At 46.5% G+C, this 11,857-nt stretch overlaps 3 protein-coding genes and 1 long non-coding RNA gene across 4 annotated transcripts; all 4 read right to left on the reverse strand.

The window, feature by feature from the left end:
- Positions 1-1,475: 1,475 nt before the first annotated feature.
- Positions 1,476-2,953, reverse strand: LOC9644973 (shikimate O-hydroxycinnamoyltransferase). The gene is made up of 2 exons (XM_024689774.1): positions 2,520-2,953; positions 1,476-2,461 (listed from the first exon to the last, which is right to left on the reverse strand). The coding sequence occupies exons 1-2, from the start codon at positions 2,937-2,939 to the stop codon at positions 1,526-1,528; spliced, it is 1,356 nt and encodes a 451-aa protein (XP_024545542.1). The 5' UTR covers positions 2,940-2,953; the 3' UTR covers positions 1,476-1,525.
- A 907-nt stretch (positions 2,954-3,860) lies between these two features.
- Positions 3,861-4,568, reverse strand: LOC112351610. Its single transcript, XR_002994186.1, has 2 exons — positions 4,092-4,568; positions 3,861-4,043 (listed from the first exon to the last, which is right to left on the reverse strand). It is a non-coding gene; the product is annotated as an uncharacterized LOC112351610 (long non-coding RNA).
- A 221-nt stretch (positions 4,569-4,789) lies between these two features.
- Positions 4,790-6,260, reverse strand: LOC9644974 (protein NRT1/ PTR FAMILY 8.5). The gene is made up of 2 exons (XM_024689713.1): positions 6,090-6,260; positions 4,790-6,037 (listed from the first exon to the last, which is right to left on the reverse strand). The coding sequence occupies exons 1-2, from the start codon at positions 6,258-6,260 to the stop codon at positions 4,790-4,792; spliced, it is 1,419 nt and encodes a 472-aa protein (XP_024545481.1).
- Positions 6,261-7,382: 1,122 nt separating this feature from the next.
- Positions 7,383-9,562, reverse strand: LOC112351595 (shikimate O-hydroxycinnamoyltransferase-like). The gene is made up of 4 exons (XM_024689714.1): positions 9,397-9,562; positions 9,113-9,126; positions 8,249-8,756; positions 7,383-8,143 (listed from the first exon to the last, which is right to left on the reverse strand). Exons 1-4 carry the CDS (start codon positions 9,560-9,562, stop codon positions 7,383-7,385), a joined length of 1,449 nt encoding a protein of 482 aa, XP_024545482.1.
- Positions 9,563-11,857: the final 2,295 nt, after the last annotated feature.

Raw genomic sequence — 11,857 nt, forward strand, 5'->3', positions numbered from 1 at the left:
CCATGGCCCTTTGCAAGCAGGTCAACTCGCTCTGTTGACCGATCAACATGCGAAGAACTTGGACGAGAAGCCTCTCGTCAAGCGGCACTGTGAGAATGACGGCGATGGTGTCACATGCCGCGAGCGATGCCGGGGGCACTTTGAAGCCGGAGATGCGGTTGCGCATTTCTTGCCCCTACTGCACGAACAGCGTCGAGGTCTGGATGAAAACGGTGGAGAAGCATTCTGCTGCGAGCGGCGCTGCTAAGATCGCACTGGCGGCGGCATTGTGCTGCAAGCAGCAGTGCTAGATCGCAGCAGCAGCGGCCGCGATCGCAGCTCGAGGAGATCTAGCCGGTAAGAGACTGATATTGCTGGCGTGACTCGATGCAGTGAGATTTTGGCTTCTGATCTTCAAACCAGGACGGAATGAAGCCTAGGGTGTCTGCTGTCCCGTGGAAGACACCCCAGCATCCATTGCCCCTGATATCCTCACAGCACTCAAACTTGCCAACAAACTGATACACGAGTCTAGCTGCCTGGAGTAGAACTTCGGATAATCCAAAGTTTCTGGGAAAGGTGTTTATAGTCGTCACTTCAGTCTAGATTTAAGAAACTTCCGGACTTTCTAGCAGAGCAGAGCCATTGCCTCACAGATAAATCCGAGGTACAACTTGTAACCATGGTATGTGCGACTTCTCTGTCCCCCTTTCCATTTGTGATGTTGTTAATCCCCCTACAACAACCTCTACGTAGGCCAAATAGCAATGTACGTGACCTATCAAGTAAGACCGGCTTCTCAAGCCAGCTCTTGAATGTATGTTTTTCTGCTTGTTTAAACAAAATGCAACCTCTATGTGCATGTGCACTTGCAAAAATGAAACAATCAAAACATAGCTATTTATAAATGTTCTTGGCTGTGTATGGTTCCACAGAGTAGAGTCAGACAATCCAAGAGCCATAATTCTTTCTGGAAAGGGCATGATTGCTTTGGCTCGCCAACATGGCGCGAGAGAAACCCTGGTGATTCTCCAACGATATCCTTGTGATTAGAGCGCTGTATGTCACTACATATAAGAATGCCCACTTGAGGCTGGCCAAAACGCTGGGAAAGAAGAAATGTTCCTTGCGCGTAATCTTGTCTCACAATCGAATAGATGCCACGATTCAATGGATATGAAATGCAGCCACGTGTTGCAAGTTGGTTTCCCCCATAGCACCAATGAGCTTCTTCCATTCCAGCCAGTGTGCCCATTTTTAATTGGCCATCCAAACATCAACGTAATTTTAACCCCAACCATAGGAGCACCAAATTCTTCCATATAATCTTTTATAGAGAGTTGCTATACATTTGGTCCAGATGCAATGAACCAAGCTGGTAGGCATCAAGTAAAACACAATGTCCTCGAGGTATGTATCGGAAATATAGACTTTTACATTTTTAAGGATTAAATCCTTGTATTTAAAATAAGATTATTCTATTAAAAATCCTTCGTTCAAGAAAAAATTACCAACACCAACTCTCAAACCCCATATGAACCAGTGATCATTCCAGAGTAGTATACTTGCGGAAGAATTCATGGTTCACAAGCTTCTTCATATGGATTGCAGGCAGCGAGATGAGCAGCCGCCGGTGCCTTCCTCCTCTCGGGCTGGGGAGAATCACCGTGACACCGTTCCCATACCACGGCGGCTGCATTACCAGAGAGTAGTGTACAGTCTTTCCCCATCCAAAATCAACGCTGTACACAGGGAAACTGTGCAAGCTCGTGCTGTAGATCCCAGTCCCCGACACAAAATCACCATTTAGATTGATCTTCCTTCCTCTGCCCAGCTCCATCTCCATCCAATCGATGGCGGATTGCATGTGTTCTTGAGTGGTGCTTAGGATATCCTCGTGGAAGAGCCTCGCAGCGTAGGAGAGATGGCGGGATTTGATGTCCCCGGCCTTGGCAGTGAGGCATGGCGAGTGGATGCTGTTGCCAATGTACGAGGCTGGGACTGGGGGGTTCCAGCGGTTCTTGCCCTTGAGAGAGATCGCATAGACGTAGCTTGTGATGATCGAGTCTTGGAGATCTCTGGCCTCGGTGATGGCTTTCCAGATCATGGCGCTCGTTGCCTCGAACGAGGTTGGAGGGCGGCCATAGCTGTACGGACCACTGTGAACGTCTCGGATAAGATCGTCGACTTGGTCAGGATCCATCTCAAAAATCTTCACTACGTACTCGCACGTTACGTCGGTTGCTTTGGCCGAGTGAGTGTTATAGATCGGAGAGGAGTAGTAGTCGCGGACTGGCAGAATGATCGCTGGGGGCTGTCTGGCCTGGAAAATGTTAGAGGCAAAAACCGGAGGCCTCGAAAGCGGCAGGCCTCGGTGGATTTCGGACCAAGCATTCACAAACGCAAAGAATGAGGATCCATCCAGCACCACTTCGGCAGTTAAGATCCCTAATGCGATCCCACCACACTTGAACTTCGTCACCTAGATTCAGGAATTCCATGAAATATTGAAGAATTAAATGCGATATCAAGAAACCTGCCTGAACTTTGAAGATCGGAGCGGTGTCTGGATCCGTGATGGCCACTTCCGAAGGATTGAGATGCTGCTCGATGGAGCAAAGCGCCATGTTTTTCCAATCGCTGAAGCTGGCATCGGGGGCACTCGCCTCCACAAACGAGACGCCAGCGTCGTTGCAATCCACCTCCAGCTTGTGACCATCTTCCGCCTTGCGCACTCGTCCTGCCAAGACATAAAACGGGACAAGCACTCTGGACAGCGAAGCTTTCAAGCTCGCGACAAGATCATCCCTGCTAGATGGCGGGAAATAGTAGACTTGCTTGGTGTAATTCTCAAAGGAGATGTGGAAGTCGAGATTGGAGAGCTTGTGAATCCGGGGTTGTGGAGTCGGAGTTTCTGGCTTGACAGTCCAAGACCCCAACACGGTCACAACACTGGCCATTATTGACGAGAGAACATACGTACAACCTAAAATATATATAACACCAAATCTTTCGTGGGTTCCAGGAAATGCAAAGCCTTGAAAAAATGCGTGCGAACTATGCGTGGCGACGCACGTGGTCCATAGCCACGAACACAGATCACGACAAGGACAAAGTCAGCTTTTTGTGTACACTGTGTACACGTTTTGCGCGTTCACTGTGCCTCCTCCGTGCGGGCCTAACCATGTAGAAGCAGCTGCGGTCTGCCCCTCTCTGCCGTGTCTAAGTCGACATCTCCCCTCTGGCCGGGCAAGGGTTCAATAGTATCGTATTTGATCATGAAATTTTTTCAGTGGAGAAACATGACGTCGACGGATGCATGATCTATTGTGGCGCAGTCGGGTAGTCTGGGTTAGACGACAACGGATTCTTCCCAAGTGGCTTGACTTCAGAGCCTCACTACTCAGAGTCGACTGTTTCCATGAAGATGAAGGGACTAACCTGACGAAGTGCTCTGTGTAATTCGAATGGCATCCGGAGAGTGGGGTATTCCTTCGTTTCAAATGCATTCTTCTGCAAAATCGAGAGAATATAAAAACAAAGAGATGAAAAGCGAGAAAAGCTTTTGTCATTGCACACCAGTTATTGGATAAAGCACATCAAACTGAGGTTCCATTCCATCCGGGAACTCATCGACAAAGGCAAAATTCTTCTGGAATTTTGTCCTACCAACACGCTGGCGGATGTCCTGACCAAGGCTCTACCTTGTGTAAAGCATCAAGTCTTCCTAAAGACACTCAAGCTAGGTAATGGAAACCTTGAGGAGTGTGGGAAGCACAAGGTCCACATCACTAGCCACATCACATATCCTCACTAACCGTCAAGAGTTGCCACATCCTCTTAAAATTCCTAAATGCAGCTGCTTCCTACATTTCCATGGATCATCACTATAAACCCATACAATTAACCATGTATTAACCGTCATAACAATAACACAACACTGTTTCATAATACAACAAGACCTTTCTGCAATCCAAGCCAAAGAAGAAAACACAAACTAAACCTTAGAATGTGATTCCGCAAGCTTCTCGTGCTCCACCTTATCCGGAATGCCCTTAGGAAACCTGGACAAAGAACATTTCACAAACACATACAAAGAACCGACTCGTTACCAGAACATGCTGAGCTCTTTGGCCCAGTCGCCCACGAAGTTTAGCTCTCCAGCAGCTTCGTGGTATGCGTTGTAATCGTTCAGGATGGAATGGTTGCCACTGACGATCACAGCTAGAAGTTCCAGACCCAAGCACGTCCTATCATTTGCTTCCAGTGCCCTCTACAAGATCAAAATAAACAATCAAATACTCTAGTTCCAAAGTGAATACTCCTGGACGAAGAACGAACAAGAAGCATTCCAAAGCTAAAGCAAGAGGGAAGAACAAAGAGAAACTCGCTGGCGCGGTACTTAGGACCATCTTGCAAGCTTGCGCTCCCACCAGCAAACAAGATGCCACTGATCAGCGAGAATTTCTGTGCAAAAAAATAAGCGCAAAGAAACTGGAAGTTACCTTTGCTAGCGTCTCCCAAGGCGGAACGGCGCGAGCACCCCGGCCTCTACGAATTTCACATACCAGGCAGCGATGTAAGATATGTTGGAGCGCCTAGGACCGCCCGTCGATGTAGCTCCTCCCATCGCCATTGTCAGGCTGAGTGAGAATCCCAATCAGCGGCGCTTCTCCCGGGATTCTTCGGGCAGCTGGATGATCCCGGCAATTTCCCGCGAATTAGGGTTCTTATGCTATGGTTTTTTCATTTCGCCATAGCCCCGTGTCAATTGCTAGAGCAGCGGACGCACACAAGAAACAAGCCAAGATCAGTGGCGACGAGCGCTGCCAAGAGCCAGAAGAAGTAGTCCATATGGTGATCGATCCAGCTCCCGCGTCTGCCACCCTTGCTCGTGATCTTCTCCACCGCACCAACAAGAACAACTCCCTAAAGCATTTGTAGCAAGCGACAGTGCACCGATCAAACTCCGCATTGCCTCGGGGGACTCCTTGTTGAAGAACTCGGTCCTCCCAGCAAACGCGAACACTCCAGCGGCGCCCACTTGAAAATGCTGTGGCACCTGCCAGAGTATACTCACCTGGTGAACCATTGCGTGCGTTTCCACCACCCCCGCCACAACCATGGCCAAAAGCCCCAGGCCCATCCTTTGCAAGCCGGTCAACCCACTCTGTTGACCGGTCAACATGTGAAGAACTGGGACGAGAAGCCTCTCGTAGAGCGGCACTGTGAGAATGACGGCGATGGTGTCAAATGCCGCGAGCGATGCCAGGGGGACTTTGAAGCCGGATATGCGGTTGCGCATTTCTTGCCCCTGCTGCACGAACAGCGTCGAGGTCTGGATGAAAACGGTGGAGAAGATGATGCTCGTCCCCCACACTGGCATCAAGTGCAGGATGATCTTCACCTCCTCGATCTGCGTTACCGTGCATAACCTCCATCCCGTCGGTGGTGAGTTCCCAAACGCTGTTTGCTCATCGCGAGCGATGGCTGCCGCCTTGTCGAGAAATCCAAATCCAGCAGTGTGCTGAATCTGCTGACTTCCTGGAATGCTGGAACTCTCCCCTTGTAGCTCATAGAGGGTTGCATTTGCATGCTCGACTTCTATCCTTGCACTTCTGTTTCTGGCAGCGGCAACGAAAACTTGTGCCACCCTGGTTAGCGGGCTCCCACCCGGTTGCTTGTGCTTGTACCGCGGCCAGCCCATGAGAAAGATCATGGCGGACGCCGTGACCGCCACTGTGGGGATGGCGAACCCGAGCGGCCAGCTTACTTCCTGCTGGACATATACCAGAGCTGTTCCCGCAATCAGACCTCCGATGTTGGTGAAGTAGCTCCAGTTGAAGAAGCTGGCCTTGTTGCTTGCTGGATCATCAGACTCTTCCAGTTGAAAAGCACCGAATGATGAAATGCAAGACCTTGGTCCACCGGATCCCACGGCTATGACGTATAACGCTGTGTAAAGCAAGGCCGGGTTTACTGTTTTGCTGCAAGTATGTGATCCAGTGCTATGGCATGTAGGGTGTAGCAAAGTTGACAAGGTTAGCAAGATCATACCCTGTGAGTGTAACGTTGGGCAAAGGTGAGTCTAGAGTGTCTCTTTTTCTTACCAGCAAGTAGATGCCGAAAAAGGCGTTGATCGTCCGAAACTGGCCGAGGTAAGAGTCTGCAAGGAATCCACCCAGTAGAGGGCTAAGATTACAGGTTCCCATCCAGTTTGAGACTGCGTTTGCCGCACTGGCTTTGGATACGTGAAGCTTGCTAGACATGTAGATCACCATGTTTGCTACAATGGCGTAGTATGCGAGCCGTTCCATGGAGAGAGAAACTAGAAACGCAGAGAAATTAAGAAAGCCATTCAATCCTTATGGGAACCGAAGTGTACCAATAATGAATTTGCAAGCCCACCATCCAGCAGCTCCATTGTCGGCCATTTAGGATAAACAAAGCTGAACCCTAAGAACATCTGCTCAGCTCCGGTGGTTTTCACCCAAATCAACTTGCTGTGAATGGAAGTTCTTCATTGTGGATTGCATCTCAAGTTCAACCTTTTGAAAATTTCTGATCATTGGCTTCCACGGTGTTAGGTTCTTCAGGAAGGAAGACGAGGCGGCAGTCCTGTGGTTCAAAATCTATTGCGCAAAATTGAATTTTTCTACTTCGTTGAAACTCGTTTTGCCCCTATTTTTCTCAAATACTTTGTAATTTCTAATATTACGTTTGTAGAACTTATATGCAAATGAAACAAAATGCAAAAAAAATTGCAAAATGGAAAGCTGAGAGTGCATTGTGTAATGCAACATAATAGACATGTTCAAGACATGCACATTGTCATCCTTGTTGCCACAGCTCAGAGAAGAGCAACCCTCATAGCACAATTTAACACAAAGATAAACTTACCAATGCACATATATTGTAAATTCTGTGAGAGGTAAGAAGAGAGTAATAATTGGTAGTACCTAAGAATTCATCTCATAAGGGTTTCATCTGGCAACCATAAATAACAATTGGTGCTGATATAATCTTCTAAGTAGTCTCCAAGGCAAAAACTTGAGCATGAGAAAAACTGCAAAAGTTATTGAGATTCGCAAACATAAAAAAATGTGTCAATTACATTTTTGGCCAATATAACTCAAGCCCAATTGCCCTTGAGCTGCATGTTCCCCCCCAACTCATCAGAGTAAAAAACATATTTACCCAGTTACCCCCAAGATCCATGTTGCAATTTGTTCTTCTCTAGCAAAATGGTCTGCAGGCCTTCTATTGGCCAAGAGCAAAAGACTTCACTCTGGGCCTGAGATCTGACAGTTGATTGGTTCATTGCTGAAAATGTATAGAAATCTCTAAAAGTTACAAATAAATAAATACAAATTCTCAAACTATGTATGAACCAGTGAATATTCCTACGATCCCAGAGTAGTATAGTTGCGGAAGAATTCATGGTTCACGAGCTTCTTCATATGGATTGCAGGTAGCGAGATGAGCAGCCGCCGGTGCCTTCCTCCTCTCGGGCTGGGGAGAATCACCGTGACACCGTTCCCATACCACGACTGCATTACCAGAGAGTAGTGTACAGTCTTTCCCCATCCAAAATCAACGCTGTACACAGGGAAACTGTGCAAGCTCGTGCTGTAGATCCCAGTCACCGACACAAAATCACCATTTAGATTGATCTTCCGTCCTCTGCCCAGCTCCATCTCCATCCAATCGATGGCGGATTGCATGTGTTCTTGAATGGTGCTTAGGATATCCTCCTGGAACAACCTCGCAGCATAGGAGAGATGGCGGGATTTGGCCTTGGCAGTGAGGCATGGCGAGTGGATGCTGTTGCCAATGTACGAGGCTGGGACTGGGGGGTTCCAGCGGTTCTTGCCCTTGAGAGAGATCGCATAGACGTAGCTTGTGATGATCGAGTCTTGGAGATCTCTGGCCTCGGTGATGGCTTTCCACATCATGGCGCTCGTTGCCTCGAACGAGGTTGGAGGGCGGCCATAGCTGTACGGACCACTGTGAACGTCTCGGATAAGATCGTCGACTTGGTCAGGATCCATCTCAAACATCTTCACTACGTACTCGCACGTTACGTCGGTTGCTTTGGCCGAGTGAGTGTTATAGATCGGAGAGGAGTAGTAGTCGCGGACTGGCAGAATGGGGGCTGCCTGGCCTGGAAAATGTTAGAGGCAAAAACCGGAGGCCTCGAAAGCGGCAGGCCTCGGTGGATTTCGGACCAAGAATTCACAAACGCAAAGAATGAGGATCCATCCAGCACCACTTCGGCCGTTAAGATCCCTAATGCGATCCCACCACACTTGAACTTCGTCACCTAGATTCAGGAATTCCATGAAATATTGAAGAATTAAATGCGATATCAAGAAACCTGCCTGAACTTTGAAGATCGGAGCAGTGTCTGGATCCGTGATGGCCACTTCCGAAGGATTGAGATGCTGCTCGATGGAGCAAAACGCCATGTTTTTCCAATCGCTGAAGCTGGCATCGGGGGCCTCCACAAACGAGATGCCACCGTCGTTGCAATCCACCTCCAGCTTGTGACCATCTTCCGCCCTGCGCACCCGCCCTGCCAAGACATAAAACGGGACAAGCACTCTGGACAGCGAAGCTCTCAAGCTCGCGACAAGATCATCCCTGCTAGATGGCGGGAAATAGTAGACTTGCTTGGTGTAATTCTCAAAGGAGATGTGGAAGTCGAGATTGGAGAGCTTGTGAATCCAGGGCTGTGGAGTCAGAGTTTCGGGCTTGACAGTCCAAGACCCAACACCCTAGCCATATAGGAACATACACAAACTTAATATATATATTACCTATAAGATTTCATGTTTGTTTATATATATATAACGAGTAAAGGTATTTATATTTATGGTTGCATTTTCATTAGTTATATTAATCATTTAAAATAGGGGTTTAAAGTAAAAAATGATACGGGATTATACTGACAGAGCTAAAGAGCCAATCCAGCTTTTCCTACATGCATTCTTCCAAAACAAAGAAGAGCATTCTCTTTCGTAGTCCAAGGCCCACGCGAAAGAAACAAATGGCCTAATGAAGAGGTTAAGGGCAAGCCCGTACTGAACTAGTACAATCTGGAGGACTCTTTTGTCCGATGTAAGTAGTATACAGGTTTCTTCAGAACTGTACAGACCACGTTAGCCACGTGGGTTTATCAATAAGATTGTTACCAAGAACTAAACTCGATCGGACAGTTGCCAATGGTGCGATGACCAGCGAATATAGAGTTTAAACAATAGAAATTAGATGCGAACTCACAAAGCTATGGGTTCCACAGCGAGAGCTGTAGCTCTGGAAAAGCATCAGATGGAAGAACTGAAAGCTGTTTCCCGTGTACCACAACCATCACCTCTAATAACTCCTCTCAGCATCGTACCAGGGCAGATTACTTACAACTTGCAATATCGTTCTCGTCCTCCCTGCCTGCAAGTGGGCAGCCAGTTGAGATTATTCTGCCCTTGTGAAAAGTGTGCACATCCTTTCCTGTGACGTGGGGAGGATCAAATACAATTCCGTTGGCGGCATTTGAACCAGGGTCGCCTGGATGAAAGCCAGGCATCCTGACCGGAATAGACGACGACGGATTAGAGACCTCAGCTAAAATAACAGTAGTTTTATTATCAGATTGCTTCACCAGAAGACGTAAGATTGATCGAAGTGTCCCTTCCTACAAGCACAGTACAAAGAGGCTCTGAGCGATTTTAGATTTTGATGGGAGTAAGTACCCGTCTCGGCCGGAATAGATTGGCGAATAGTTGTAGATCAATAGCTGCTCTTCTTCTTCCCAAGAAGCTGTGTGGCTTGACTTCAGAGCCTCGCTACTCAGACAAACAGTCCAGAGTTTATCCTGTTTAATGAGAAGGTGAAGAGAATTGCCCGACGAAGAAGCTGGCAGCGCTCTGTGTAATATGAACGGCATCCGGAGAGTGAGCTATTCCTTCATATCCCCATTCGAAAGCATTCTTCTGTAAAATCGAGAGAATATCAAAACAAAGAGGTGAAAAACGAGAAAAGCTCTACCTCGGGATGCCATTGCACACCAGTTACTGGATACTTGGGTCCTTCAATCGTCGAAATATATATCTGAAAATCCAAAGGAACTGATGGCTCAAGAGATTTGGCACCGAGAATTACCTTCCCATTCAGGTCAGGAGTCGTAGTTAGCACGTCGAAGAAATCTCTAAGGCTCTGTGTGTCTCTCCAAGTCTGTGGAGATAGACCTTTCTGCAATCCAAGCCAAAGAAATGAGAAGAAGAAAACACAAAGTAAGTGCTGAGAACCTTACAATGTGATTCTGCATTGCAAGCTTATCGTGCTCCACCTTATCCAGAATGTCCTTAGGAAACCTGGACAAAGAACATTTCACAAGCACATACAAAGAACTGACTTGTTACCAGGTAAACATGCTGCACTCTTTGGCCCAGTCGCCCACGAAGTTTAGCTCTCCAGCAGCTTTGTGTGCGTTGTAATACTCGAGGATGGAATGGTTGCCACTGACGATCCTAGTGGGATTAAAACTAGTGGGATTAAAAATTATTAGTTAAGAATAATAATAGAAATAAAACTTACCTAGTTCAACATATGTATATAATATATCAGTTAAAGTTTGTGTAGTACGATTGGCTACCGGAACCATAAACATTCGATCTGAATCACGTTCAATTCCTCCAAAGACTCATTAACCTTCTACTCTTCTACCACAATTATATTTCTGCTTACCAAACTTACTTTCATCAATTTCCACAATACTTCCTGGACCACCAATCTTTTGATTACCTCATTGTAATGTGATAATGCAAATATCACGACAAAAGTTGTACCAATTTGTTATCGTGTGCTCACTTTTAATACTACACTCAATATGAGTTTAATCTTGTGGCATTTTAATGCACCAACAATACATCACTCTAAGCATTTGAGTAAATATGAGATTACTATTTGCAAACCATGTATTAGTTCTAAGAAATTTTGTGATATTGCAATTTTTACAATTCCACTTTAAACCATCTTTACAACCTTGATTATCATATCGATATCTCATTGGTCAATGACATCTTTCACATTCTCTCTCTTGTGGGAGAAGACCAACCGTAATACAAAAACTAAAAGAATTTACCTTACTATTAGTTCTCTCAATAATATTAGAAAAAGAAAGAATACTATCTTAAGCATGATTTACATATTCCAATCTAGCCATAATACTAAAGAGAATGAATAAAATAAGAAAGAAAATATAAGGAGCACAAACATAAAACACAATGAGGAAAGACCTAAACCAATCGTAGGTTATATACTTATAAATTATAGCCGTTCATTCACTGGCTAATTATAAAATTATATAATTAAAATTTAACGTTACTAATTTAGAGTTAGTCGTTAAACATTTAGGGTGTAGAGCTGGGAATGACTAAGCGCGCCACGGAGGAAGCGAGGAGGCAACCACGTAAGAGTGAGGGGTGCTGTATTGTGCATTTCTTCCGCAGCACTGCTAAGATCGCACTGGCGGCGGCATTGTGCTGCAAGCAGCAGTGCTAGATCGCAGCAGCAGTGGCCGCGATCGCAGCTCGAGGAGATCTAGCCGGTAAGAGACTGATATTGCTGCCTGTGACTCGATGCAGTGAGATTTTCTTCAAACCAGAACGGAATGAAGCCTAGGGTGTCTGCTGTCCCATGGAAGACACCCGAGATCCTCTTCTCACAACACTCAAACTTGCCAACAAACTGATACACGACTCTAACTGCCTGAGGTAGAACTTAGGATAATCCAAAGGTTCTGGGAAAGGTGTTTATAGGCCAAATAGCAATGTACGTGACATATCAAGTAAGACCGGCTTCTCAAGCCAGCTCTTGAATG

This window comes from Selaginella moellendorffii, unplaced genomic scaffold (assembly GCF_000143415.4).
Source record: "Selaginella moellendorffii unplaced genomic scaffold, v1.0 SELMOscaffold_63, whole genome shotgun sequence".
In the NCBI taxonomy this organism is placed as follows: Eukaryota; Viridiplantae; Streptophyta; class Lycopodiopsida; order Selaginellales; family Selaginellaceae; genus Selaginella; species Selaginella moellendorffii.